We start from the raw sequence: 27,903 nt of genomic DNA on the forward strand, positions 1-27,903 counted from the left end.
AATTCAAGCATTTTTATACTCGGCTCGAATAGCTAGTGAGTTTAATTGAGCTTTTATATTTAAATATATTTTTATTATTTTAATTAATAAAATATTTCGAACTCGAGCTCGAGTATAAATAATCAAATTTTGTCGAATATAAGAATCGAACTTATTTTTACATGTTAATCGAGCATAATTGAACGAGTTCGAACAGCTCGATTTTTATCTCGAGTTAAGCTCGAGCTAAAAAAATAAAATTCAATCGAATTTAAGCTCAATTTTGAACTTCAAATTTCGAATCGAGTTCAAGCTTAATATTGTATCGACTTGAACTTGATCGATTACACCTCTACTACCAACGGCTAAAACAAAAAGAATATTATTGCTGCTATATGTAATGGATGAAGTCTTAGTAGCTTGTTTGAATGATCTTTCTTAGCACTGACAATGCCAAAATTTGCAACAGCGCATAAAATGAATGCATTAAATTTAGAACTCATCGCTTTTATAGTATAAAATATTAATAATTTGTATATTTATATTATATTTTATAAATAATTGTTATAATTTATATTAATATAGAAAATATGATATATATTTTAATTTATAGATAATTTTAATTAAAATTTTAACTAGTATATCTGAATTACCAAAACAAATGAAATTTTTATGTTCATATAACTTATATGATATTATATTTACTATATGAATTCATTGGAATTAAATTTAAAAATTATTTATAATATTATATCATTAATTAACATTAGTCATATATTTTTATTATCTTCTCTATTTTATACAAAAACCCTTTTTTTTTCCCATTCAATTGTAGCGCAGGAAAAGTGAAATCTAAATAGTAGCGGTTCCGCCGCACGGTTAGGGTTTTAGCCTTTAGGCACAAAAAAGAACCCTTTTCAGCTCTCTCTTTCCCCCTCCTTCGCTCCTCTTCTGTTTCGTGAATCTTGTTTCAGTAATCATCTTCAACTTGTACGTATAATTTCTTCTGTTAGCTCTTTTAAATTTTGCGTTCTAATGCTTTTTTTTTTTTTAATTTAAAAGAAAATTTATTTAGATAAAAAGGCGAGTGCGAAGAATGATATCAGCAATCGCATGGGTGCCGAAAGGGGTGTCAAAGCCTGAACCCGCGGTAGCTGAGTTACCTTCCAAAGACGAAATTGAGGAGATGATCAAGTCCGGTGCCTTAGATAGAAGGTACTCTTTGGCCTTGCTGCTCAAACTAAACTCAACCATTTGCTAATATCATCATTCAATTTGAATATTTGCTTGTTACAACGTAGATATGAATTATTGGATTGATTTAATCAACATAAAGAAATTACTCTGCCCCTTTTTGTTGCATAAATTTGTGGAGTTTTTCAAGTAAAAGAGTATTTTTTCGTTAAAATCAAGCTAAGTACCATTGTTTTGTTTAATAATAGGTTTTCTTTGCATCAAAATACTTTTAGCCGCTGTTTGGTTTTTTTTTTTTTTGGTACTGGAGATTGTCAGGATTTGAACCTGGTCATTGGAATTAAGCATCCAGCACTCTACTGACAGTCCATATGCGGTTGGCTGTTTGGTCGTTGGTTTTGCTATTTGTTTTTTATGTTATTTACTTCTTTAAAAGTTGCTAAAAGTAGAAAATCATAATCTGATTAAAATATAACACATATTCAAACATAATTGTTCCATATAAATGTGAAATCATATATTTTTGTTCACAAAAAATAATTATCTTTACTTTTAATTGTTTCAAAATATTATTTGCATCTATATCCAAACATGCTTTTTACTTTCTACTTCCGGAAGAAAAAAAAAAGGCTGAAGTAATGATGAAATGTAGCCTTAGTTTATTGTGTCTTTTTTTATCAGATATGAGTATATATTTCTCAAGTCATATGCCATTAGAGTGTTTGCGAAATATATGTGGAAGGACCTAGCCATTTTAGGTATGAAAAATGAGTTCATTGGCATAAACGAGTTAGATTCATGCAGCCTTTTTTATACAGTGAAGATAATCCCAGTGAGGAAGAAGATGAAGATATGGATGCCGGAGCTGAGAATCAAACCAGGGAAGTAGCCCAAGCACTTGCTGTGGCAGATGCTCTTGGAAAAACTTCCAAGAACAAGTCAGGGACTCATGTAGAAGATCTTGCAGATGGGTTGAAAGAACTTGACATGGAACGTTATGATGAAGAGGATGATGGTATCTCTCTGCTTGGATAATGTACTGGTTTTATTTGCTTCTTCCATTTATTTTCTTCTTGTTGAGAATGGATGACTTGCAGTTGATCTTCAAACATGTCCAAATTCTAGAGTTTGATTTTATTTATGGCTGGCTGTGCCTGGCTTTATGTGTGTTTGATATATATCTAATGAAGGATCTATTCATTGTTGGTGTTAGGTATTGAGCTATTTAGCAAGGGGCTTGGTGATCTTTATTATCCAAGCAATGACATGGATCCATATTTAAAGGATGAGGATGTAAGAATGAGAACTTCCATGTATGTCCTGGCTTTTATAACTTTTTTAGCTTCTGATGCTAGAACAATTTTTAGGATGATGACTCAGAAGAGATTGAGGACATGACCATTAGACCCGTGGATGCTGTCATAGTTTGTGCACGCAATGAAGATGATGTCAGCCATCTTGAGGCATGTTGCCATCTCTCTCTCTCCCTCTCTCTCTCTCTCTCTCTCTCAATCATTCTCAAAAATCAAGACACAAACAGCCCAGGCATTAATTGTTCCCTGTTTCTGTACAAACAGGTTTGGATATATGAGGATTTAGGGGAAGTTGAATCCAACATGTATGTTCACCATGATATCATCATTTCAGCATTTCCGCTTTGCAGTGCATGGCTTGACTGCCCACTTAGAGGGGGAGAAAAAGGTTAGACGCTTATGCCCGTTTGTACTTTTAAATTTTTTGTGGGTGTATTTTTCTGTCTTTGTGTGCATGCATGTGTGCTTTCAAGAAGTACTTCAATTTTTTAGGCTTGTTCTGGTGAATTTACATCCTCATTTCCAAGGGTTTTAGCTCAAGTGGACATGGTCGTATGTTGGTATTTTTTTGGAATCTTAGAAATGGGAAAATCAATGCACCCATATGTTGCCACTTTTTTCAGGTACTAATTCACTTGATACCCTTTTTTATTGCAGGGAATTTTATGGCTGTTGGTTCAATGGAGCCATCGATTGAGATATGGGACCTTGACATTGTATGTTATTACAGATTTTAGTCTTATGTAGCTCATAGATTATAAAGTTACTGAATGATGAGTTTATTCAAAATCCCTTATCATATTTTACTCTTCTCAGATTGATGAAGTACAGCCATGTGTGGTATTAGGTGGCACTGTGGAGGAGAAGACAAAGAAAGGAAAGAAGGTTTACTACTGAATTCTTTCCCGATTTGTTGCCCTTAAAACTTCTAAAATTTGATCAGTTTTCTCTTTTGTCAAAATACTTCATAAATTTATAGTGGAAATACTATTTCTTTTTTTTGGTTGTTTGATGAACATTAATTCTTTTACTTCTGGATATCTTAATGCATGTTAGCATTGGCAATGTTGAAAGTGGCAAAGAACAAATTTTTGGTCCATCTCTAAGTGTCTACTTTATTTTAGTTGAAATTCATTGTATGCAACTCAGAGGGTGATTTATTGTCATTTAATGTTATTTATTTTATCATATGATCTTCATAAATATGACCACATAGTGGTAGTCTGTCCTTTTTAAACATTTTTGAAAAATATCACTTGAGGTATCTAGATGAATGTTATCATGTAATAGAATGGATAGTTGTGTATAAGCATCATTTCTATGTTGGATGTATCATCTATAGATATTAAGATATGACTCCAAGTTGTCTTTCTAATACATGTTCTTATATGAAATGATATATATGTGGTAGTGGGGTTTCTTTTGGTGACGGACATGTCAGGGGTAGTATTATTGTCTTCTTTTAATGGGAACAAAAAGGGGAAAAGAAGGTGGTTGTGCTATGGTGGTGTGCTTATGAAGGAACGTTTTTAAATAGAGTGGGGTAAAGCTTTCAGTGCCTGTACAATCAAGTTCAGCAGGTCCTGTAATCATTAGCTAATATGCTTTTCTCATTCTTCCTTGCCCTTTTTCTTTTGTGGTCCCTGATATTCAATCCTAGGCATGGTGGAATAACATCATATTATCAGTTCATTCTGAACTTAGTCGCTAAACTCTAGTACTGTGACATTACTATGAAGAGGTCCTGAACAAAAATAGCTCGGAGCTGAGATGGTAGAAAGATTATGACCTTATTACCTTCATAAAAATTGCTGTGAGTTCTTTTGGCTTCAGTTGCTGCTTAGTAAAAATCTCAGGTCTATTTAGTTTTTATTTTGAAGAAATTTGACTTGAACTAAAATGATATTTATGCCATATTTAATGTGGTATAAACATAATTTTAGGAATTTGTATCTGTATAGTCTTTGTATAAGCTATAACCTAAGGTACATATATATATATATCATACTATACATATGATTTATAATGTGTTAGGAAATTAGGTGATGAGTTTCCCCTTTTCTGTAATAAATCTGTTAAAAATATTCATATCAGTTAACTAAAGTTTAGATTTGAGAAAAGCAACTTATTATTTATTTCACTCCCTTGCCTTGCTTTGTGTTAGAAATTAAAATACAAGGAGGGCAGTCATACTGATGCAGTTCTTGGTCTAGCTTGGAACAAAGAATACAGGTTATTTTGATCTTCCTGGTTTTTCTTGTTCTTACTTAATAGAAATCTATGATGCAATTAGTTGTTCTTATACTTGATGTTTTCTTTTAAAAACAAAAGGAATATCCTTGCTAGTGCAAGTGCTGACAAACAAGTTAAGGTTTGGGATGTTGCTGCTGGAAAATGCAACATAACCATGGAACATCATGAGGGCAAGGTAAGAATTCAGTTTTACTAGCACCAAAGAAGTTGTCTTCCAAATAGATTTGGATTATGCATGGGAAGAAAACAAATCTCCATCTGCACTTAATATTCATATATGCTACATATGTTGTTTGAATCTAGGCTTCATCTCCACATCTCATTGTAGTGGCAAGTTGAGTAGATATTGCCTATGCAACTATTAGATGAAAATTTTAGGATATTAAAACAATTGAATGAATATTATCTACAAGATAGGGTCAAGCTAATGCTGGGCCTGTATGTGTGTGTGCACCTGAGCAGAACAAGCATTGAGATGATGCAGTGCTCATGTGTGGCGCATGCTGATTTCATCTTCATTGTAAAGCTTTAATAGATATTAAACGAAAGATGGTCGGAACTTTGGAAGTGGGTAATTTGTAAAATTTGTTTATTTTTATGTTTGAGTACTCTTAATTTGTTCTTCATCCTTTAGATTGTTATATTAGATGAAAAATATTATATGAAAACCACCATTGTAATTTTGCCTTCTACAACTATCTCAGTTGTAACTTGTAACTACTTAATTGATGTTGAATTTTGTTATTAATTGTTGCTCTAAATTTAATTATTCTTTGTAAACTTTGCAGGTTCAAGCAGTTGCTTGGAATCATTACGTGCCACAAGTTCTTCTTAGTGGATCTTTTGATCGTTCAGTTGTCATGGTAATTAAATTGTTTTCTTGCTTAAAATTTGTGCATGCTTTCAGCTGTTCTGCCGAGGCAAATTGTGTTTGGTTTATGCTGTTTTGTTTTTGGTTTTTCTCCTTTAATTGCTTTCAAGGTATTAAGACTTACAGTTTTACCTTGGTTATACATTGCAGAAGGATGGGAGAGCACCGTCTCATTCTGGTTTCAAGTGGTCAGTCACTGCTGAGGTTGAATGCTTGGCATGGGATCCACACACTGAGTACTCATTTGTGGTGTGTGCTTCAGCCTTTTACTTAGGGCTTATGTCTTAGAGATGCTGCTGCATTTATTTATTTATTCCATTTAAAAACCCATAGGAGGAAGGCTATCTTTGTTAACTGGATGCATATTAAGGTATTTTTAATTTTAATAGGTGAGTCTTGAAGATGGTACAGTCAGAGGTTATGATATTCGAGCTGCAAAGTCTGATCCATCTTCCAATTCAAAACCTAGTTTTACTCTCCATGCACATGACAAAGCTGCTTCCACCCTTTCATATAATCCTGCAGCACCAAATGTACAAACCTCTCTCTTTCTCATTCGTTGTTCAGGTTATTAATTTCCTGTGCGTGACACTTCTTTTATTTTCTCACAGCTTCTTGCAACTGGATCCATGGATAAAATGGTAAATTAAGATTTTTTTTTATTGCTTTCATATCCTATATATGGAAAGTTATGAATATAGTTTAGGTGGTTTCATTGGTTGATCTTCATTAAATATAGGTAAAACTTTGGGATTTGTCAAACAATCAACCTTTATGTGTTGCGTCCAGGAATCCTAAAGCAGTAAGTGTGATTTAGAGGAGGCATTTGAGAAGTCATGTGTTGTTTTTTTACTACTCCTATATGCATTCATTCTCATACGCTATTGTGAATGTTATTAGGGAGCTATCTTTTCCATTTCCTTCTCACAAGATAGTCCCTTTTTGCTGGCTATTGGAGGCTCTAAGGGAAAATTGGAAGTGAGTGGAAAATCTTGCAATATTTATATTTTACTGTTACTGAATTTGGTAGTACTAAATGGAGGATGATTAATATTACTAGCTGTCATGCAGGTTTGGGATACATTATCTGAAACAGCTGTCTCTGGAAAATTTGGGAACTACAGCCAACCAAACAGACCCAAAACTTAACTTGGAAGGTGAAAGCTTTTGTGGTTTCTTTTATACGAGTTTCATGGGTTGCAAGAAGAGTTTTCAAAGTTTTAGAATCATGTTGTTTTGTTTTAGGGAGCGTAAATTTTGTAATCCAATTCATGGAAATCTTATAGCTTTATTATGCATGGTGAAGTTGAAAAAAGAGGAAATGAATGATTTGCTTTGAAGTTGAAAGGAACTCTCTTAGATGATCCAGGAGGTTTTATTTCTTAGCGTTGTTGAACAAATGATCAACATTTGCCTGATAATGTGAAAATCCTGCAAAGTCAACGAGGGTTTCTTTATTTTTTTACCAGCTTTCCATCATTACGCGTCAGAGATACTAAGAAAGGTGATGAAGCAGGTTTATTGATAAGAGTTTCAAATTCTTAATGTCAGTGATTAGGATTAGATTCAAATTCTGGAAACTTTAAGTACAGAAATAATGCAAAGCTATTTCCCTCACATTGCAAGAACAGCACGGTTCATTTTGAACAAGCGTGAGACCCTCAAAATTTAACCTACGATCAAGAATCTTCCGATCCACCTTTGAGACTCTAGATATGGAGCCAGAGCTGAAGCAGTTCATAAAGGAGGACCTTGACTCTTTATTCTTTGTTGCAAGCAAGGATCGCTTGGCGTAGACACCCCAATTCGTACGGAGTTTATTTGTTTTTGTTAATTAAAAATAAATAAAAAATAAAAAAGGTGGTTGAATATGTGTTGGATTTAAGGTTGGAAGTAAAAATCTAAAAGGAATCAAAGTTTTTTTTTTGAATTAGGGATTTTTGGTTTTTTAATTTTTAAATACACTCTAATCAAGCCTTAGAGAACATAACAAATAAGAGAGAGAGATACACACAAAAAAGCAGAAAGCAATCAAAAAGTGTGAAAATTTTTAAGTGAATTTTTAGGGAAAAAAGGTTTTTTTTTTGGAAATTTTTTGAAATTTTTTCAAATTTCAATAAAATTTTTTCACGAGTTTTGAATTTTTTGACGACTTTTCAATGAGATTCCCAATTTTCGACAAAGTTCTCCGTTTTCAACAATAGATTTTCAGAAATCGTTGAATTTTCGGCGAATTAACCTAGATTTCGACAACTTTTTTCAAAATTTGGTGAAGATTCCATTGGAGTTTTATGGTTGGTAGAGAGAGATGAAGAAAAAAGGGAAGAGGAGAGAGAGAGAAGAAGGAAAATTTGAAGGAAAAAAAAGAATTCGACCTTTTATACTACTGTCAAACAATGTTGTTTTAGGTGTTTAAAAAATTCAAGATCTGCCTGTTTTGCATTCAGGTGACCCGACACGTAGCGTCGACTTATTTGTGACTCGCATCACTGTCTTTGGCTCGAGTCGAGTAGAGCTGCAAGTCGCGCCATTCCAACCGCTTTTCTTACCTACAATCGAGTTGAGTTCTCTAGTCGAGCCGAGCTGTTTTTCTATTTGGTATTTTTTTATTTTTTATTTATATTTTTAAGTATTTTTGTTTGATTAAATTTTTAAAAAATATAATAAAAAAATTAAAAAATAAAAATATTTTTTTAGAATAAATAATAATTACCCAATGATGAAATTTTTAAAAATTTCAAATGGTAAATTTATAATAAATTCTTAGGTGAGAAATTTTTTCTAAATTTATTTTAAATGGTGGAATAATTTAGATAAAGTTTCAATAATAATAATAATTAATATTTATTTTCAATTAACAAAAAACTAAAAAAATAAAAACTAAAAAAATAAAAATATTAATAAAAATTTTAGAATTAAATACAAATTACATAAATATGAGATTCTTAGAAATTTCAAATGGTAAATTTCTTAAGAAATCTCTAGGTGAGAAATTTATCTAAATTTGTTTCAAATGGTGAAATAATTTAGATGAAATTTCAACAAAAGTAATTGTATTCTTTTGCAAATAAAAAATTTTTTGTTGAAAATATTTGACTATCCAATGATAATAATCATAGAAATTTGAAACAGTAAATTCATAAGAAATCTCTAAGTGAGAAATTTCTTTAAATTTGTCTCAAACAGTGGAATAATTTAAATAAAATTTTAATAAAAATAATTGTCATATTATTTTCTTTCTAAAGATAAAAAACAAAAAAAAAATTTCTAAATAGGTCCAAATGGTGAAAAATTTAGAAATTAAAAAAAAGAATATATTTTTAATTTGGCTTAAATGGTGGAATAATTAGATATATTTTCAATAAAAACCAAAATAAAAAATAATTAAACTTTTTTCGCCAATGAAGTCTCTTCAAGAAAACAAATGGGATTCTTAAATATTTTTGAGATGAAAAAATATTTTTAAAAAATTTACCAGATTTATGAAGAATCCTAAAAATAATTTTCAATATTAATTAAAACCATTACAATCAAGACTTTAGAATAATTTAAAATAAAATGGTACCATCGTTTGGGTGGGCATGTGGAGGTGCTATAACTTTTTTTACATGTAATCGAACTCTCGAACTCTATTCTAATTAGTAGACTAGAACCTATTCTTTTGAGGACCTTTAGTCAAGCTTAGGAGTTTCTTAAAAGGATAGATTTATTCGGTACTCAATCACACATAGTTAAAAAAGATTGGTAGCGACTCCATTTGTTAAGTCTAACTATATATTTTTGGATCTATATGTTATAATAGTTGTTAGGGTTTGGAAATAAGGATACCTTCTATGTGGTCCACTAGGGATAGGGAAATCTTCACTTGTTGCAACAAACTACTTGAGATACAATATAAATGATCTTCAGGTCCAAATTAAGTGCTCGAAATGATGCTGACTTAAGGCATATAGTAACCTTTACGACAAACTGGTCTATTCTCCGTATTGGGGACATAAACTGTGGCACAAAAGTCTCTCATGATCGTTCTAAGCTTCAAGATGATCAAAAAGATAAGAATGAAAAGCAACTAAATCACATTTCTTTTAATGATCCTGGGGTAACTATTTGCATGATTCCCTTTCACTGCTTTTTCATATAAATGTGTGTATATATATATATATATATATATATGCTTACAAAGGAGGCTGAATCTTTATAATAAATGAAAGCTTATGGGTGTTAAGGATACTTACTAGATGTTGGTGGCCTATCGTATGAACTAACTAACTAAGTTTTGGATTCTTACTTTTTTAATTATTATTTCTTTTTCCATCATTTCCTATTTTATGTCCTTTGTAACTTATGACCTGTCAAGTCAGGAAAAAAGTTAGGCTGAAGACTTTCGAGATTTTTAAAAAAACTTTTTTATTGTAAAATTTATACAAATTTTGAATATATTCACATCCAGATTTATCATTGATGAAAATAAAATGATAAACCTCTAGGATTTAGGCAAGAACCACCTTGGCCTAACTAGCAAGATCAGCCTGATCAGCAAATTAAGCATGAGGCTAATTATGTTTCAATATGAGTAATATCTATATTTATTGCTATTTCAGTGACAAGTTTACTTTTCGTGCATGATTTTATAGGTAACATTTTCAGACCTATTAAACTTCCTTTATGGCTTAGGTTGAGTTGTGAGGATGAAAGGATCATCATCTTCACCATAAAATCATAAAGAGAAGTTGGATCTAGCTCTGTTTCATGCACCCAGGATAAATGGATGTTCACATTTATATACATGGTCTATTGCATTCTTGCTGGATTTAGAAAGCCTGCAGCCACATATCTAATTGGAATCAGAGAACATTCTTTCCTTCTTACTAATGAAAATATTTTAGAAAGTATGATAGTCATATTAGTAGAAGTAGCACAATAGTTAGTGAACATGAAGAGTAATGATTCTAAAGCTATACTTGAAAGTTTCATTAATTGAATTTTATCATATGAAAAGAAATGAAGAGATTGGAGAAGCTGTAGCTCCTCCAATTCGAAAACAGGATGGAAAAGAAAGCTAAACATTTTTTTTTATTAGTATTCCAAACGTAAAACCTTGATTAATTTAGTTGTTCTTAAAGATTGTAATAAGAAAATTGTAATGATTATTTTAGACTATACTAAATTACAAAAGATACAAAGTTGCAAGTCTTACAAACAAGTTCAAATTCTATCAATAGAGATGAACAGTTGGAGACAAGTTATTACTTTTAGATATTTATAAAACTCAAGAGATATTTTAAGGGTATTTTTTTATCATAAGGGTATAATTATCTTTTATCTTAATAAAGTAGCTCGCAATTGGATCATGAATATTTTGATCATTTAGTCTTAGCTAACTTATATAAATACCCCCACTCTTAAGTAAGGGGGGTCAATCCTTCTTCCAACTCTCTCATTTTTTCTTTTGAGCTCTTCTCCTCAACTCTTTCTTTCTTATCTTTAAGCTTATCTCTAAGCTCTTCTTTTAGTCCAAACTTAGCACAAACAAATGGTACGTTAAATAGTGATTTTTCTCAACTTGTAAATGCTTTGTTCAACCACCTTAGCCAAAAAGCTTATTTCGATAAATTATCTTCGTAAAGGCTTAGTTCGGCCATTTTGACCAAAGAGTTCATCCCAATAAAATGCTTTCCTAAAATCTTAGCTTGATCATCTCCGCTAAAGAGCTCTTCTCAACAAATTACCTTAATAAAAGCTTAGTTAGGACACATAAGCTAAAGAGCTCATCTTAGAAAATGCCTTCATAAATGTTTAACTCGACTACTTCATCCAAAAAGCTCATTTTGACAAAATATCTTCTTAAAGGCTTAGCTTAGTCACCTCAGTCAAAGAACTTATCTCGATAAAATATCTTTATAAAAACTTAACTCAATCACATTTGCCAAAAAAGTCATCTCGATAAAATACCTTTCTAAAGGTTTAGCTTAACCACCTCGATTAAAGAGCTTATTTCGGTAAATTACTTTCATAAAAGCTTAGCTGGGTCACCTCGATCAAAGTGATAAGCTCAGCCAAAAGAGCTTAGTTTGATTAAAAGAGCTCAACTTGATTAAATTTTTTGACAAAAGATTAATTCGACTAAAAAGCTTTAATGATTAGCTCAACCAAAAGAGATTAATTCGACCAAAAGAGTTCAAGATATAAAAAAGCTTAGTTCAACCAAATTTTTTAGATACATTATTAACTCCATCAAATTTTTTTCATAAAAGGTTAGTTCAGTTAAAAAGCTCAGGTCAACTAAATTTTATTAATAAAGTATTAGCTTTGTCAATTTGGTAAAAAATATTCAACTTGACCAAAAAAGATTAGCTCCTTTAAAATAAATTAACTTAACTAAAAAAGCTCGGCCCAGCCAAATTTCATTGATAAATTAGCAGCTTTATCACATTTTCTTAGAAAAGAATTAGCTCGACCAAATAGCTCAAGTCGGTTAAAAGATTTTAGATTGACCTAATTACTTAATTCGATAAAAGAGCTCACTATAACAAAAGTTACCTTCAAAAGAGCTCATATTGATAAATTTTTTATAAAGCTTCACTCAGCAAAATTATCTTTGCAAGAGTTCAGATTCACCATATTCACTTTGGTGAAAATCACTTCAACACAAATTTATCTCGATAAAAATCACTTTGACACATTTTTTTTTGTTGGCTATATCAATGTCCTATCTAAAGTTAAAAACATGAAAAAAAGTACCAGACTACCTATAAGTGATATATGTCTAACTTGAAACAAATATGAATAAAAGGCCTTAAGCTTTTCCTATTTTCATAAATCATGTAAACTTATCTTGACATGGATGATGTTTGCCTAACTTGTTATCATATATTACCTACATCTCTAACAACTCGCATGTAAAAGAAATGAGACAATGCCATATAAAGTGATGAAGCTTTAGGTTTCAGTACATAATAATAGATAACTGACCTCATACAGAAAAAAACATAAACCAGATGCATGACCCTAACCAAAGCCTTAGGTTTTCACAAATAAACCCATTTGGACAATAAATGAGAAAACATACAAGCTTTAAACGCTTCATAAATGGACCTCTATCATTTTCTATTTGTGGATCCTACTTCGGCTATAAAAAAATTTTTTTTTTTTTTTTCATACGTTAAACTTGAGAACTTAGGTCTAGAAAATGCTACTTATAAAGCTTGAAAACAAGGATGGACCATGACTGAAAGTTATAGGCTTTCTATACATATTTTTTTATTCATTCTTTCTAAGTACAAACAACATTTATATTTCTTAAATCGGTTAGTTTTGATTTTAAAAATAGTATGGGAAATGTATATTAGCTATCTATGAAAGGTAAAAAGACTTATCTTTTTTCAAACTTCATAACTCATATGCAAGAGAAAGGAGACAATGTCATATGAAGGGATAAAGTTTTAGGTTTCAATACATAACAGTAAATGATCGATCCCATGTAGAAAAAGTATGAACCAGGTGCATAACCCTAATCTAAGCCTTAGGCTTCCATAAATAAACCCTTTCGGACAACAAACGAGAAAATATACCAGTACCAAACCCTTCATAAACGGATTTTTATCCTCTCTTGTTTTAGGATACTATCTTTGGCCATAAAAAAAACTTTCTTTTCTCTTCTTTTCCACTTTAAACCTGAGAACTTAAGTATAAAAAATGCTACTTATAAAGCTTGGAAGTAAGAATAGACCATAACCAAAAGTTACAGCCTTTCTATACATGTTTCTTTATTCATTCTTTCTAAACAAAAATCATGTTTATCTTTTTTAAACCAACTAGTGTTGATTATAAAAACAACATGAGAATTATATATTAGCTATTTAAGAAAAGTAAAGCAATTACCTTTTTTCAAACTTCATAGCGGTTGTTTTCATATTTTTAATAAGTTTCCTACTTTTTTTTAAAAAAAAAAAATCTTAAACCCGTTTAGTCCCTTAGATTTTGTCATCCTTTCCAAATCCATTCTTTTTTTTTTTTTGTTTGTAAGCTGCCTCATCTTTTTTAGTATTCTTTTTTCTCTCCTTTTATGCCCGAATGCTTTCCCTTCAAGTTTCCTCTTTGTTTGTTTTCATCTTTCTACTTTTACCAGTTGTTTTGTCAGCCACTAAACTTGTCATTTTCTTGCAAGAGGTTGGTACTTAGGTTTTCAACTTATCTCACACTGAAGATTTTCTTGCCTTTTTTTTTCTTATTTCTTTTTGCCTTTGTTATTAAATCCTTGTTTCATCAATTTTTTTTATTACTTTTTTCTCATCACGTAAACCTTCCCTCTTTTCTATTATCTAATGAAAAACCTATGAAAATAAAAATTATACAAAATCTTTTTAAAAATCGAATAGCCCCTTCATTTTTTTTATTTCATTTTGTTTTGGTCTTTTGTCTTTATGGTTTGGGTTTATACCAATTTTCCTCTTGGACCAAGTTGGGTTTTAGATCTAGGCTTTTGTTTTTGCTTGGGTTCTATTATTTGGACTATCATTTAGGTTTAATCTTTTGGATCATTTTGGGCTCATACCTTGAATTTCTAAATGGGTCATTTTATAGACTTCAAATAGGGTTTCATTGGGCTTTTCTTTTTATCAACTCTAAGCCTTATTTGATGGTCAACTTGGGTTTTTAATCTGACTAGAAAATGAGACGTTTTAAAACTTATTCATTTTGATGTCCATTTTAATATTTCATAAAACAAGCACAATTTAATGGTGTTAGATCATTCCGAACAAAATTTTGTGTCTACAAAAAGTTATCTTCATTTGAGTATAATTTTTATATATATGATTAATTAATTTATGTGTGCAAAAGATATTAGTAAACTCACAGTATCAATCTAAAAATGACACCAACTAATTTTATACCCTATCTAAATGATTTTTTTATTGTTAGTTAAATTTTCCATTACTAATAAACCTATTTAAATTTTTTAATTCAATTTTTTTTTTCATGCAAAAAACTTTAAAAATAATTTTTGATAAAGTATTTTTAACGAAAAAAATGTAGTGCTTTTTTTTGTCAAAATTCTTTAAAGCCAACTATTACCAATCTTGATTAATTTTAAGTTTCAAATAGACCTAACAATTATAAACATGATATGATGACACGATAAGACACCACATTATTCATATCGTATTTGTGTCAAACAGCGATGACAAACTTAAAATACGATATTGTTTATACAAACATATATATAACATATAAACTATAAAAGTTATTTTAATTTATTTTTTAAATATATTAATAATCGTATTTATCATATCATTTCAATGTTTAAATAAATTATAAATATTTAATTTTTAAATATTTTTTATTTAAATTCTAATTTAAATGTTTTTTTGTTTAAATAATTATGTTATTCGTGTTTAATTATATTTTTAACTTTAAACATATTAATGGTATCATATCACATATAATATGTATAATAAATATATTATTTTTATATTTAAATTATTTAAATTATTTAAATATTTATATCAAAATTATTTATATGGTGTCTTAAATTATGTTCGACACCAAACACATGCAAATTATCAAAATTGGACTTCAACATAGTTAAATGGCAAAAAGACCTATCAACTCATATTTAATGAGTTTTTTTTCCTGTACTAAGGTGGATTGAAATTTTTATTCCTAAATTAGGGTTCTTTTAAACTTTTTTCTCTAAGTGGGACATTTAAACCACGTCATCATTATATCACTCCTTAGATGGGTAAAATTTCCAAATCGACTGAATTTTTCTTCTCAATAAAATTGCATTTAAAACATTCAGCTCTGTCTTCAAATCATACAGAATATTTTTCTCTTTCTCTTTGAACCAACATATTAACAATCATAAATAGGTTTTTTTACAGACGCTCGATATGTGACTTGTAGTTGATACCGCTGAAAGTATGAACTAGGGGTAGTTTTAAACAATGAGGCAGCAGATACCGGCAAAGGCGTGGCTTCCCTGAGTACTGGAAGCTGATATTTTTTCCCCTATATCTTATACTTTGTGTTTCTTTGCTCTTCGTCTCACTCATCTCAGCCATAAGCTCTACATCTTGTTAAGAATCATCAATTCTTATAAATGCTACCACTTGGTTTTCGTTATTGACAGCTGTAGCTTCAATTAAAAAGGTTGTTACATATGACTAATTTTCCAACCTTTTGTTTTTATATGTTTGTCAGCTTGGTTAAAAATGTGTGTAGCTCCATCTGTAATATTGTACTATGAGTGTTGTGTGAAAAACACCTTGTAACTATTGTGTAAAGTGTTGGAAGCCTTTTTTGTATGTACTAAGGGTATTGTCTTCGCAATGTTTGATAAAATGGCTAAATGAATGTATAGCACATTATATTTGCAGTTTGCTAATATGCTCAATGTTGAGAATTGTGTTACTTTTTGAAACCATATAAAATATGTAAAAGTGACTAACCAACATAAAATATCTCATAGTAGCGGTATTGAGGCTTCCTTTTCAAGGCATTTTACTTCAAAGAGTAGAATCAAAACCCTTTTCTATTTAAGGCATTTTCCTTCAAAGAGTAGAATCAAAACCCTTTTCTAATAAAACAATTGGTTCAAAACTTGTTATCAATATTTGAGCATAAACTTCAGAACTTGCGTTTATACGGGTAGTCTGCTCAAATCTCCCAACATGTTTCAATTCACCATACTTCAATTATAGTCTCACTGAATCGAGTCTAAATATCGCTGCCTCCATTCTTCCCTTTTTTAGCATTTGCAATTTGAAATTGAACCAAAAAATTATTAAAAAAACCATTCCATAGTTTTTTTAAGGAAAAAATAAAGAAGTGACAAAGAGCAAAAGATGGAACTATCATGTTCAATATCAGGTCATAAAGTTACTTAAACAAATGAAAGAAACTCCATAAAAGCAAGGTTCAATACAACACGCTTCGTCACCCTTATGATCAAATACTTAATAGATATAAAGAGAACATTTATATCTATTAAAATCTTGTTCAAACAGAGGACAAAATTAAAATTTCGGTCAAAATTTTCAATTCATCAATAGCTATCTCTTTCTCTAAAACCCAGATTTCGACTATCTCTTTCAGCCTCCAACAACCACCGGTCGTCACACTCCACCGTGACAACAACCAAATCCCTAATTTCTCTCCTCTCACTCTCCTAAACCCTTTAATCGACTTAGATTTTAGAAAAGCATCTTAAATGTTCTAACGTATCTGGCGAGTTGAAAGGTTTCAAATGAAGATTTTGATGGAAAAAGATGTGGAATTTTATGATTTTCTGGCATCTCTCCCATGATCTTGTGAAATTTTACGTCTTCGAATATTTGTTTGTAAAAGTTCCTCTGACCATGACATGGCATAAAAATTTTTAAGGATATGACGTGTCATTGACATGGCATAAAATATCTTATTTAAGTAAATAAGTTAAAAGAATAAAAAATTAAAATACTCAATATGATGATTTGCCAATGGATTTATCAAAACATACCATTTAGTCAAAAATATATCATGTCATTTTTTTTTTAATTTAATGATTAAAATATACGTGATAAACAAATAGATCTTCTTTAAAAATTTTAATTGTTTAATTTAAAATAAAAATTAAAATAATTTTTTAATTTTAAAATAAAATATTTGTTTTTGACAATTTGAAAACTTTATTAAATAGAAATAGATACTTTTAAAAATTGTTTCCTTTTTTTTCAAAATTTAAAATTTTATTACTTGTAAATTTATAAACCAAAATTTTAAAAATATTTTTTACAAATTAAAAATAAATTTTGAAAAATAAATTTTTATTTTTATAATAATTTGCAAAAAAATAAAAATAACAAAATGGAAAGTAATAAAATTAAGCAAAAAAGTAATTAATTATCATTCGAATAAAATCTTAGTATTTTTTTGTGTAAAACGATGAGATTTTGTTTTATTATATTTTTTCTGTATCACAATTAATGTTTGAATATAATTTTTTTAGTTCGACCATTTGTATTAATTAATTTTTAAAAGTATTTATTAAAATTTAATTATATAAGATATTTAAAATAATTAAAATGAAAATGAAAAAAAATCAAACTATCTTTTTTTTTTTAATGAAACCAAATAAAATCAAATTATCTTTAGAACAAAGAAAATATATCTTTAATTAAAAATTAGCCAATTTTTTCATAATAAGAAAAAAATTATGAGTAACCGGCTGCAAGTTTTATCATGCAGCCATGTTACAATTAGTTTGGATTATGTCATTCAAAAAAAAAAATTCATGTTTTTTTTTAAATAATAAATTATAATACTTAAAGAAAGTTGGTTGTAAGCATCTACAAAAGTAAGCAGAGCTGATCACTGCTCTGCTTCAATGCTTAACTCCAGTTTCCCACCCAATTCCGAAATAACATTTTCTCACTTTTTCTTCCTGCCTTTAGAAGCTTTGAGGGAAAATCCAAATAAAAAGTAACATAATTTTTCTCACCCAAAATCAAATAATCATCAAGAAAAGATGCCAATTGAAATGCCTAAAGGGCTGCCTTTCTCAGTGGACACATTCAGTCCATCTTCGAAGAGAAAGAGGCACCATTTCTTGACCCATGCTCATAAAGATCATACTTCCGGCATTTCCACTCATTTTTCTTATCCAATTTACTCTACCCATCTCACCAAATCCCTTGTTCTTCTACACTGCTCTCAGGTTTTGCCTTTTTTTTCATAGTTTTGAAGGAACTTATTTGTTTTTTTCTTTTTGTTTTCTGATTTTTTTTTTTTTTTTTTTTTTGGGATTGGCAGCTTGATGATTCTTTGTTCGTGGGAATTGAGGTGGGGGAATCGGTTGTTATTGATGACCCAGATGGAGCATTTCATGTTACTGCTTTTGATGCTAATCATTGCCCTGGTAATTGATGCTTTAAAAAAAAAATAACTGTTTTATTGATTTCTTGCTGTATTTTGTCATTTTCATATTGGTTTGTTATTTGGGGATTCTTTGTTGATCACTTCTTTGGTTATTTTAAATTTGATACTTATGATATGTTCTCTCATTCAAGCAAACAAATTATTACAAGATTCTGTTTGATTCTTTTTTTTTTTAATTTCAAAAAAAAAAAAAAACAAGTCACCTATTGTGTTTGGATGCTAGAGTAAATTCTTGTTTTGATTATTAAAATTTAATTGTCTTGCTTACCAAAATCAAAATGTATGTTTGACTTTTATTTGAAACAATTATGTTACAATTGGTTTTATATTTGTCCATGTTCATTTTTAATCAATTATCATTTTGCTTTTTACCATTTGCTTTTGTTGTATAGCAAACTCTGAAAAATGTTACAAGTTAATAACAACAAGCATGTAGCAGTAATAATCAATGGGAATTTATAATGGGTTTCATCTTAAACTAAAAAAATATGCTTTGAAGAGGATATTGATGTTTGCAATATTCCCCATATGTTTTCAGTATAGTGTGTCATCTTGTTCATGATTATTACTCTAATTGGTTTTGTTGATGATAAAGAGTATTGGATTTCTAGAATCACAGACAATTCTCTTTGAATTAAAAGGAGAATCTCTTCATCACTTACTGATAAACTTTTCTATAAGAACTGATCAAAGCATCTGATCTGTTCACTTGATGGTATTCTTTTTTCTCTTATGAGATTTGCTTGTTGATTGTGTTTGACTTTTAGAAATTTAGACATTTGAAGCTGGTCCTTTCTCCTTTCAGGAGGAAGAAGTTTGGGGCGTGGGTTTGGTTTGGTAATTTTCTCTATGTTTTCAGCTGTATGCATGTCCTATTTGAGAAAAGTCTATTGACAGATTGTGTGAACTTCAGGAGCAGTTATGTTCTTGTTTGAAGGCAGTTTTGGTAACATCTTGCATACTGGAGACTGTAGACTCACCCCTGAGTGCCTCCAAAATTTACCTGAGAAGTATATTAGCAGGAAAGGAAAAGAACCACGATGTTGTCTTGATTATGTTTTTCTAGACTGCACTTTTGGTACCTTCTCTCGAAATCTACCCTGCAAGCATTCAGCAATTCGTCAGGTAGTCCTGTTTTTTAAGTAATGTTCATTTTCGTTATCTTGTCAATGTAGGTGTAATGGGATTTTAGAATGTAAGCAAGCATTCAGTAATTTGTCAGGTAGTCCGAGTCTTTTTTTTAGTAATGTTCGTCATCATTATCTTGTCAATGTATGCCTAATTGGAGTTTAGAATGTTTTCAGTTTCTTTCATTTCTCATGAATGCATATACCAACTTAAGAAACATCACTAAGGTTGGTCTATCATACTGTTTTCTTTAGTCACTGGCATTTCAATGGTTTGTCTGTGCTGGGGGGGGAGGGGAGGGGACAATTCCTCTGCATCTTTTTGTTGTGAATTGTGATATATCTTAACTTAAAAGAAGGAAATAATTTACATTGGATGTTAGAAATTGCTTTTATTGGTAAGGCACTGAAGCAGGAAGAAGTAAATGTAAGCAGGTAGTCTCTTTGTATTTATATCTTAAGAGTAAAAGAGTGATAAAAAAACTAATACCGTTTGACCTAATTCCTTGACAAGCATGATATCATCAAGATAGATAGTGACAATATGTTTATAGCAAAATAATTGGGCTTTATTTAAAAATATTATTATAATGATTATCTTTAATTAGTTCTTTTATCGTTACTTGGATTAGTCTTAGCATGTAATAAGTTCTTGAGGTTCTGTTTATTTGTTGATATTGTTCTTATCTTCTGTTTGGCGTTTCTACAGGCTAACATATGCATGCCTGATGTTTAAGTTGATATAATATATATTTGTCATCCATGAATTAGGTTATCAATTGCATATGGAGGCACCCAAATGCACTCACGGTGTATCTGACCTGTGACCTTCTGGGTCAGGAAGAGATTCTGACCAGTGTGTCCAGAACCTTCGGGTCCAAGATATATGTTGATAAGGCAACCAATCCGGATTGTTTCCAATCACTGAAAACCATAGTTCCTCAAATCCTTTCGGAAGATCCATCTTCTCGTTTCCACGTTTTTCATGGTTTCCCTAAACTGTCTGAAAGAGCAACGGCAAAGCTTGCAGAGGCCCAAGCTAATTTTCAGCATGAGCCCCTCATTATACGACCTTCAGCAATGTGGTATGCTTGGGAGGAAGAGCATTCGGAAACAGATAGTCAAAGGAAGATAAGATTGAATGAAGCAATAAAGGATCAGTTTGGTGTTTGGCATGTTTGTTACTCAATGCACTCATCTAGGGATGAACTAGAGTGGGCTCTGAAACTTCTTGCTCCTAAGAGAGTTGTGTCAACTACCCCCAGCTGTCGGGCTATGGAGTTGGATTATGTTAAGAAGCATTGTTTTGATTCCAAAATAAGTTCCAATGATCCTCTTTGGAAGCTTCTGGACATTGACGTGGAAGCTTGTCCACAAGTAAACTCACCTGTCAAAAGTGTAGCTTGTTCTCCCATGGTTGAAGGGCCCACCCAAACTTATGCAGAATCTGAACTGCAGCCTATTAACGTATCTACTTGCAAGAAAAAGCTCTTGACTTGGTCTCCTCCAAGCAAAAGGCCACCTGTAACACTGTTTGGTCCAGCAAGGCTTAGTCTCATTGATTCAAATTTTCCACATAAGGAAAAAATCATATCTACAAGAGACAACCCTCTTTGTGTCGTCAATAAAATAAAGCAGGTATTCATAATCCAGGACACCAATGAAGACTCTGAGAATAGATTAGAAAACAAACTGGAGGCAGAAGATTCTGCACTGCAATGTAAGAAGTTGGTGAGAACGGAAACTTGTGAGAAAAGATTAGAAGACAAGCTAGATGCCAATGATACTTCTATGCAAAGTGAGGAGATGAGTTGGGATAATTATCATGAGTACAGATATGAAAACAAGCAGGTGGATGAGACTGCAATTCAATGCGAGCAGTTGACGAGAAAGGAAACTCGTAACAAGTGTTCTTACTCCATTGGATCTTCAAAGAGCTATAGTGACAGCTTTCGACACTTGTACAGGTCAATGAATGTGCCTGTGCCTAAACCTCTTCCCTCTTTGGTGGAGCTTAGGAATGCCAACAAACGGTCCAGGAGAGTTTAATTCTTTATGTCCTAGTAAGACACCATTCTACTGGCTTTCAATGCTTGCTTGCCTGGTGAAAATATTTGTTACTTGCAGAATGTTGCAGGTACTCATCACTGCCCAAAGTAACACTACACGTTAGAAGCAGGGCAAGCTCCCATGGGGTCACCATTGTTGTTACTCAAATTCTTTCCGCTTAGAATAAAGGGCGTATTATTTGTGATGATACTCCTGAGTGTTATACTACAAAGTACAAACACGTGGTAGGAGAAACTACTCCCATACTGTTACTCGTTTTTTTTTCTTTTTTTTTTTATGTTTTCCTATTGATGGAACAGACTTCTTAATAATGCTATGTTGTTATCTATACCCTCCCAGAAAATGTAATGTTGTTATTTTTTTTATGAATTTGTAAAAGTATAAATGTAAATTAGTTGTTGATTTTCATCTCTTCATCATAAGAAATCTTTTTTTTTTTCTTTCAATTGATTTATCCAATGCAATAATAGGCTATGAATTAGGATGACCAAAGGAAATAAGTAACAATGAGCCACCGTTCAGCTCCAGATGCATCCACTTCAAAAACATATTATTTATAATTATTGTAGTATAACTCAAATTGAATGAGATTTATGAAAATTTTATATGGATCTCATGTTTATAAGTTGGGCGTCAAAATGACCCACCTTGGTGAAACAGTGTCTTTTCTTTGACAGTAACTGCAGTAGCATCAACGCACCTTGGTGAGACAATTCTTGAGTTGTGCCCTGCTCTTTTAACAATCGGCATATTCAACTAAGAGATAGATAGCCATCAGGCATCAGCTCATCCAATAAGTTCCTTCAACTTTACCTTTCACTTATAATCCTTGTAAGCGCAGCATTGGTTGGTAGTACTATTATGTCAAAGTTATTGCTACAAAAGATTGCGCGGGGAGACGGGAAACTATGACTGCCAATGCTTCTTCCGTTGTCAATACCATCAACAGCTGCAGTACCATGACTAGTCTCCTGGTTTCCAAATATCTGCTTGGCTAATATTAAATCCGGAAAGCTTTTATGTTATACATTGAATTGGGATGCTACATGCCTAGATTTTACAGTAGTTCCCTTCAGGTGGGGTGGACATTAACCAAACTAATTAATGAACGACACAAGTCTATTGCATTGATACTCTCACTCTCTTGCTGTTGTACGATATTTGTAACTAAAGGTGAGTTAGAACCATGTTATACCATGGAAATGGAAATTTAATGGTATATATGAATCATTGAAAGTGTGGAATTGAAGACTGGCTCACAATCTCTCATAGTTGAGCTTCTCAGACTGCAAGCAAGAAAATGATCCAAGCAACTGCTTTTACTATAAATGCTTCCAATTAAAAATGTGTTCAACCACCGTTTTACTTGAGCAGTTTCGTTATGTGTGAAGGTCAAAAGAATAACAGGTCTGACAGATGAGTTGATTTAACTTAGCCAAGCCCATATGGTAACAACTACCAAGAGTTTTTGAGTCTAGGCAGGCATCAAGGTTATTGGATCTAGAAATGTCTGATTTTGAACCTTTATTACTTAACAGGTATTTAATTTGAATGCACTGTGGTAGCTTATTAATGGTATAGTTTTCTGACATGCTGTATATTTGGAGTGACCAATGAAACAAGCGGTTAACAGTACCTTGATAAGCATGTCCGTGGGAAGCCAAGCAGGTGCTGTTGGGATGCCAACCCATGCAACCTGTAAAATGGTCATATGCTTAGTCAGATTTAGCTTTAACTGCGCTATCTGCTAAGTTCATAATGGATCAGAATCTAGCGAAATGGGATTGAACAGAGTTCAATTGTCAAAACTAGCAAAAACGGTAATTTGTCAAAATTGGCTTGAGCTTAAGAAGGAAAACTTCATAGACAAGGAAAATTAATTTACATGATTCTGGTAGAGAACTAGCCGTACGTTTTCTATAATCATTATAGTCTAATAAATGAAAGCGAACCGTCCCCAAACTTTTAATCAAGTGATTAAAAGCATTTGAGGGGACATTAAGAGCTTAGTCTCTCAATTTTCGTTTACTTGTATTAAGATTTTACCCTCTTAATATAATAAAAGATAAAAAGTGAACCAAAGTAAAAAATGAAGGAAAATTTCTTACTAGTGCATATTCTCCGGTCTCAAAAATACGTAGATCCAGGACCTAAAATCATCAAGCAAGTTGCAAAAGATTTAATGGCCTCTGATGAGATGTCCTATAGAAAACACGAGGGGGGTGGGGGTGGGGGTGGGGGAAGATTTGGTACTCAATGTTCAAAATAGCACCTCACCACGGTCTTCGTATATGTAGTCCAAGCCTTTGTAATAGGGGGGATGCCCTACAGGTAGATACTAAAACAAAATCAAACATGCCAGTATCCCTAATTTTGTACTGATGCTAAGCAAAATTCGCTAGCTGAGGTGTATGTAGCTTATATATATTGATTTTGTGAAACCAAAAAAAAAAAGTTGTTACTCCCTTGTACTCTTTGTTTTACAATAAGGGAAGAAGTTGCTGATGCGAGAACCCTATACCTGTTAGATATCATCTCTTTGGTGTAGTTATATGATCCAACTGAGGTGAGATCAGAGAGTTCTGTAAATGGCCTAAACAAAGCAAAATTTTCATACCTCAAAATAATCCCTCGTCCGTAAAAGTAATTTGGCAAGCAAACCTAGTTACAGACTCTCTTTATTTTGATCACAGTCCTTGATAAATGGTGTCTGCTTTTTGTGATATATACAGTAACATTGGAAAATGGATTTCCTCAATTTGGAGTTAGGTTTCCAGGAAAACTACTGGGTGGAAAAAGATTGGCTGAGGGAACACCTATATAATCTCAGATTAATTAGACTTGAGACAAATGAAATTGAATATATAGTTTGTAAAAACAGACTCGATGATATATTTTTTTTTAAGGGTCCAATTGATTGAAGAAGCCATCAGCCTATATATATTGAAGAGAAATACCATTCATGTGCTATAGAGGAAACTCATCTAGTGTGGTGTCAAAAAAGGTTTAAGGTCTCTGCATCCAATTTCTTACACTTTTGTATCCTCTACCTCCTAGTATTAATTAAGCTAAATACTCAATTTGTGATTAAATATTTGAATGGTTGCTCAATTCAAGATTAAATATTTTAATTTATACTAATAAAAATTAAATATTATTAACTTATAATAATATAAAATTTTTTTAATGAAAACTATACTATAAATAATATACGTTGTTAAAAGCTCACGTGAAATGATAAATAAAATTAAATTTCTCACGTGAAATGACAAATAAAAAGGTTTTTGCCTTTTTTTCATTTCATTTCATTTCTTCTTTATCAAATTCAAAAAACTTAAAGTGTACGAACTATAAATATGTAAGTCTACAAAATGGATTATTTAGTAAGCACCCAATTAAAGCCTCTATGTTGCTGATTAGGGATATCTTAATATATTTTTTGCTTGTTTAGTCATTTCTTGTTTTGGGTTCTTCACCAGTGAATCCAAGCAGGAGTTGCAAATGGTCTACTAAAATTTAGCTTGATTAAAATCAGGTTTATTACTAGTTTTTAATCTCTTATTGTTTTCTCCTTCCAAATGATCTAAATGGGGGTCTAGTTGAGTAAAAAGATAAAGAAAGAAATGGAATAAAATTGATGTGAAATTGAAGTGGAAGATACTATAGATAATACATCAATTTAGGTAAAGCCAAAAGGATTTTGTTTAGGCTTAAAGTCATTGATAAATGGATTAAGATAAAAAGAAAAACCAGATTGATAAGAGAAATAGTGAAATAGATTCATAAAGATAAAAATTTTTGTTTTATGGTAAAAATTCTTGAAGCAATCTCTATGAAGAGCAACATATTACTATTTGTTAAAAGAAATTACAGCTTGCTTGATTGTTGGAAATATATAGAGCAGCAGGAAAAGTTGTTCTTTTTTTGTTTGTCAGGAAATTAAAATAAGAAGAGAGACAAAGAGAGAATGGTGTTGCAAATCTAACCTCAAAACATATTAGAGTAGAGACAAAGACTCAAAACTGACAACATCAAGCAGTGAACAGCTCCCATTTGACTCCCACATTCCTTCCTATTTTTGCTTTTGGCCAATCTGGAAACTAGCAACAACCACACTATGTATAGAAACAACCACAGTCGCAGCAATAAATTAATCCATTACACTGACAACAACAACTGCAACAAGTTGTTCAACAACTTGAGGTTCCAAGGCTCATTGTTTTGGGAAATCTACGATCTCAAGCACCAAGATTAAGAAAGAGGTAAACGACTAGGCCCTGTTTTTTGGGGTTCATTTTTCTTTTTTTTTTTTTTTTGTTCAAAAGATTGAATCATATGCCATGAAATAGCAGTCAGTATTAAAGTGCCAGATCAACTAGCTTTTAAGTTTTTTATGTATCTTTCATAGTAAATTTCTTATTAAAAAATATTTTATAATGTTACAAGTATAATGCTTAATTTTTATTTATATAAATTAAAATGTTTTAATTTTGATCATCCAAATGTTTCATCCCAAATTGAGAATTTAGCATATTAATTATCAATGCAAACTTAAATTTGAGAAGATGTAATGCAACAATCAGAAGAAAAGAACCGAAGCTTAACCTAATTGATTTGTGTAGCTATTTTTAATAGACAACGTTTAATAAATTTGAATTCAAATACCATTTTATGCAATCTTTTTTTTATTGACCTCCTGTGTACTTCAAAAAAATAATAAAAACACCCATAGCAAAATTTATCTCCTTTCCACTTACATTAATACCGTTGAGATACTTATCTTTGTCCACCCTCACAATCTGACCTTTCTTCTCTGCCCAAAAAACCACGAAATAATTACATCATTTCAAACCCAAGTAATTTACATCTTAGTAAACCATAATTGAAGGAAGTTTCGGAGAAACTCACTGGAATGCACAAGCTTTTTGGAAAATGGCTTAGTAGCTGTGCTTTGAGGTTGAGCATTGCTAGACCCTTCAGCTTTTTTGGTCTGTGTAGTAGCAGTAGTAGCAGTAGAAGTGGCAGCCTTTTCTTTTTCAGGTTCAACAGCAGCTTTTATGAGTGTAATTGATGAAAACCGAAGATGGTTTCTTCTTGTTAAGGATTGGGGGAATGAAGAGAGGCATGAGAAAGAGGTGTGAGAGAAAGCACCAGCAGAGAATGCCATGGAAACTGGACTCCTTCAACGGCGAGAGGTGAAGATGAATAGGTGATGATGCTTGTTCATCTTTTAATTTCTAACGGCCAGATTTCCAAAGACAAAAGTCCGTTGGTTCCTGGCAGAGGGAATTCTTTTTTTTTTTAAACAAAGTACTGTAATTTAAAAAATTATTCATTAGTTTTGTATTCTTATTTATTTATATATATTTATATTTATATTTATATTTATATTTATATACTAATTTTAAGCAAGTGCATAGTACACATAAATTTTATCTTTAAAATAATAATAATAAAATGCTAATAGTTTAATTTTGATTTCGATATATATAAGTAAAATTTGGATAATTTTTAATATAATTTTGATTTTGATAACATTTGATATGTTTTAATAATCTCTATTAAAAGTTTCATAACCTTTAATAAAATTTTGGTAACTTTTTTTTCATAATTTTTTATATTATTTTGATAACTTATGATATAATTTTATAACCATTGATATAAATTTGATAATTTTTTTATAAAATTTTGGTAAACTCTTAAAGTAATTTTGGTAACTTTTCATATAATTTTAGTAATTTATAATATAATTTTGGTAATAATTGAAATATTTTTTGTTATCATATATCTAATAATTGATTCCCATAGCAAAACATGAGTTTCATTCTAGTATAAGATAATTTGTTTTCATATAATAATATTATTATTTCATTCAAATTTAAAATTTTTTTAATGAATAGATCCATGATAGGTTTTTCTTAACATCTCAAGATGAAAGTTTTAGTTTCCTTTTTACTAGTAAACTAAAGTTCAATCCTTAACAACTTCAAATATAAAAAAATTATTAATGATTGATAATTAAATTATTATTGATTTACTGTCATGTTATCAATTATATACTACTAAATTATCAATAATTTACAATTAAATCATCAATAATTTACTACTAAATTATTATTAATTTACTACTAATTTATGAATAATTATACTAAATTATTAATAATTTATTACTAATTTA

The 27,903-nt window shown here is 30.9% G+C and overlaps 3 protein-coding genes across 7 annotated transcripts; 2 read left to right on the top strand and 1 right to left on the bottom strand.

Annotated features, from left to right (window-relative positions):
- Nucleotides 1-810: 810 nt before the first annotated feature.
- Nucleotides 811-7,053, top strand: LOC111316829 (uncharacterized). Of its 5 annotated transcripts, none has more exons than XM_022918996.2 (17): nt 811-969; nt 1,042-1,194; nt 1,992-2,188; nt 2,387-2,466; nt 2,541-2,636; nt 2,751-2,874; nt 3,144-3,202; nt 3,303-3,371; nt 4,651-4,718; nt 4,818-4,914; nt 5,528-5,602; nt 5,761-5,859; nt 6,000-6,143; nt 6,222-6,251; nt 6,350-6,412; nt 6,511-6,588; nt 6,682-7,053. In XM_022918996.2, exons 2-17 carry the CDS (start codon nt 1,076-1,078, stop codon nt 6,757-6,759), a joined length of 1,476 nt encoding a protein of 491 aa, XP_022774731.2. In that variant the 5' UTR covers nt 811-969; nt 1,042-1,075; the 3' UTR covers nt 6,760-7,053. The 5 variants fall into 5 exon arrangements, with proteins under 5 accessions (XP_022774731.2, XP_022774730.2, XP_022774729.2 ...); XM_022918995.2 differs by having other exon boundaries at nt 1,055-1,194; XM_022918994.2 differs by having other exon boundaries at nt 811-952.
- Nucleotides 7,054-17,860: 10,807 nt separating this feature from the next.
- Nucleotides 17,861-22,141, top strand: LOC111316049 (DNA repair metallo-beta-lactamase family protein). The gene is made up of 4 exons (XM_022918058.2): nt 17,861-18,307; nt 18,403-18,508; nt 19,442-19,653; nt 20,427-22,141. The coding sequence occupies exons 1-4, from the start codon at nt 18,119-18,121 to the stop codon at nt 21,702-21,704; spliced, it is 1,785 nt and encodes a 594-aa protein (XP_022773793.2). The 5' UTR covers nt 17,861-18,118; the 3' UTR covers nt 21,705-22,141.
- A 121-nt stretch (nt 22,142-22,262) lies between these two features.
- On the bottom strand, nt 22,263-26,892 carry LOC111316050 (NAD(P)H-quinone oxidoreductase subunit O, chloroplastic-like). Its single transcript, XM_022918059.2, has 6 exons — nt 26,634-26,892; nt 26,483-26,538; nt 23,998-24,063; nt 23,834-23,875; nt 23,362-23,421; nt 22,263-23,011 (listed from the first exon to the last, which is right to left on the bottom strand). The coding sequence occupies exons 1-6, from the start codon at nt 26,890-26,892 to the stop codon at nt 22,982-22,984; spliced, it is 513 nt and encodes a 170-aa protein (XP_022773794.2). The 3' UTR covers nt 22,263-22,981.
- Between the last annotated feature and the right edge of the window lie 1,011 nt (nt 26,893-27,903).

The sequence above is a fragment of the Durio zibethinus genome, chromosome 24 (genome assembly GCF_047325235.1).
Source record: "Durio zibethinus cultivar Kanyao isolate XHJ-2024 chromosome 24, ASM4732523v1, whole genome shotgun sequence".
NCBI lineage: Eukaryota > Viridiplantae > Streptophyta > Magnoliopsida > Malvales > Malvaceae > Durio > Durio zibethinus.

Excerpts from the sequence above, each read along its gene's own strand:
- LOC111316829 (XM_022918996.2), top strand. The coding sequence starts at position 1,076 with ATGATATCAGCAATCGCATGGGTGCCGAAAGGGGTGTCAAAGCCTGAA. Across the intron at positions 2,875-3,143 it reads ACTTAGAGGGGGAGAAAAAG|GGAATTTTATGGCTGTTGGT; the intron begins GTTAGACGCTTA and ends TTTTTATTGCAG. Across the intron at positions 4,719-4,817 it reads GCTTGGAACAAAGAATACAG|GAATATCCTTGCTAGTGCAA; the intron begins GTTATTTTGATC and ends TAAAAACAAAAG.
- LOC111316049 (XM_022918058.2), top strand. The coding sequence starts at position 18,119 with ATGCCAATTGAAATGCCTAAAGGGCTGCCTTTCTCAGTGGACACATTC. Across the intron at positions 18,308-18,402 it reads TTCTTCTACACTGCTCTCAG|CTTGATGATTCTTTGTTCGT; the intron begins GTTTTGCCTTTT and ends TGGGATTGGCAG. Across the intron at positions 19,654-20,426 it reads AGCATTCAGCAATTCGTCAG|GTTATCAATTGCATATGGAG; the intron begins GTAGTCCTGTTT and ends TCCATGAATTAG.
- LOC111316050 (XM_022918059.2), bottom strand. The coding sequence starts at position 26,892 with ATGGCATTCTCTGCTGGTGCTTTCTCTCACACCTCTTTCTCATGCCTC. Across the intron at positions 23,876-23,997 it reads TATACGAAGACCGTGGTGAG|GTCCTGGATCTACGTATTTT; the intron begins GTGCTATTTTGA and ends TGATGATTTTAG. Across the intron at positions 23,422-23,833 it reads AGACCGGAGAATATGCACTA|GTTGCATGGGTTGGCATCCC; the intron begins GTAAGAAATTTT and ends ACCATTTTACAG.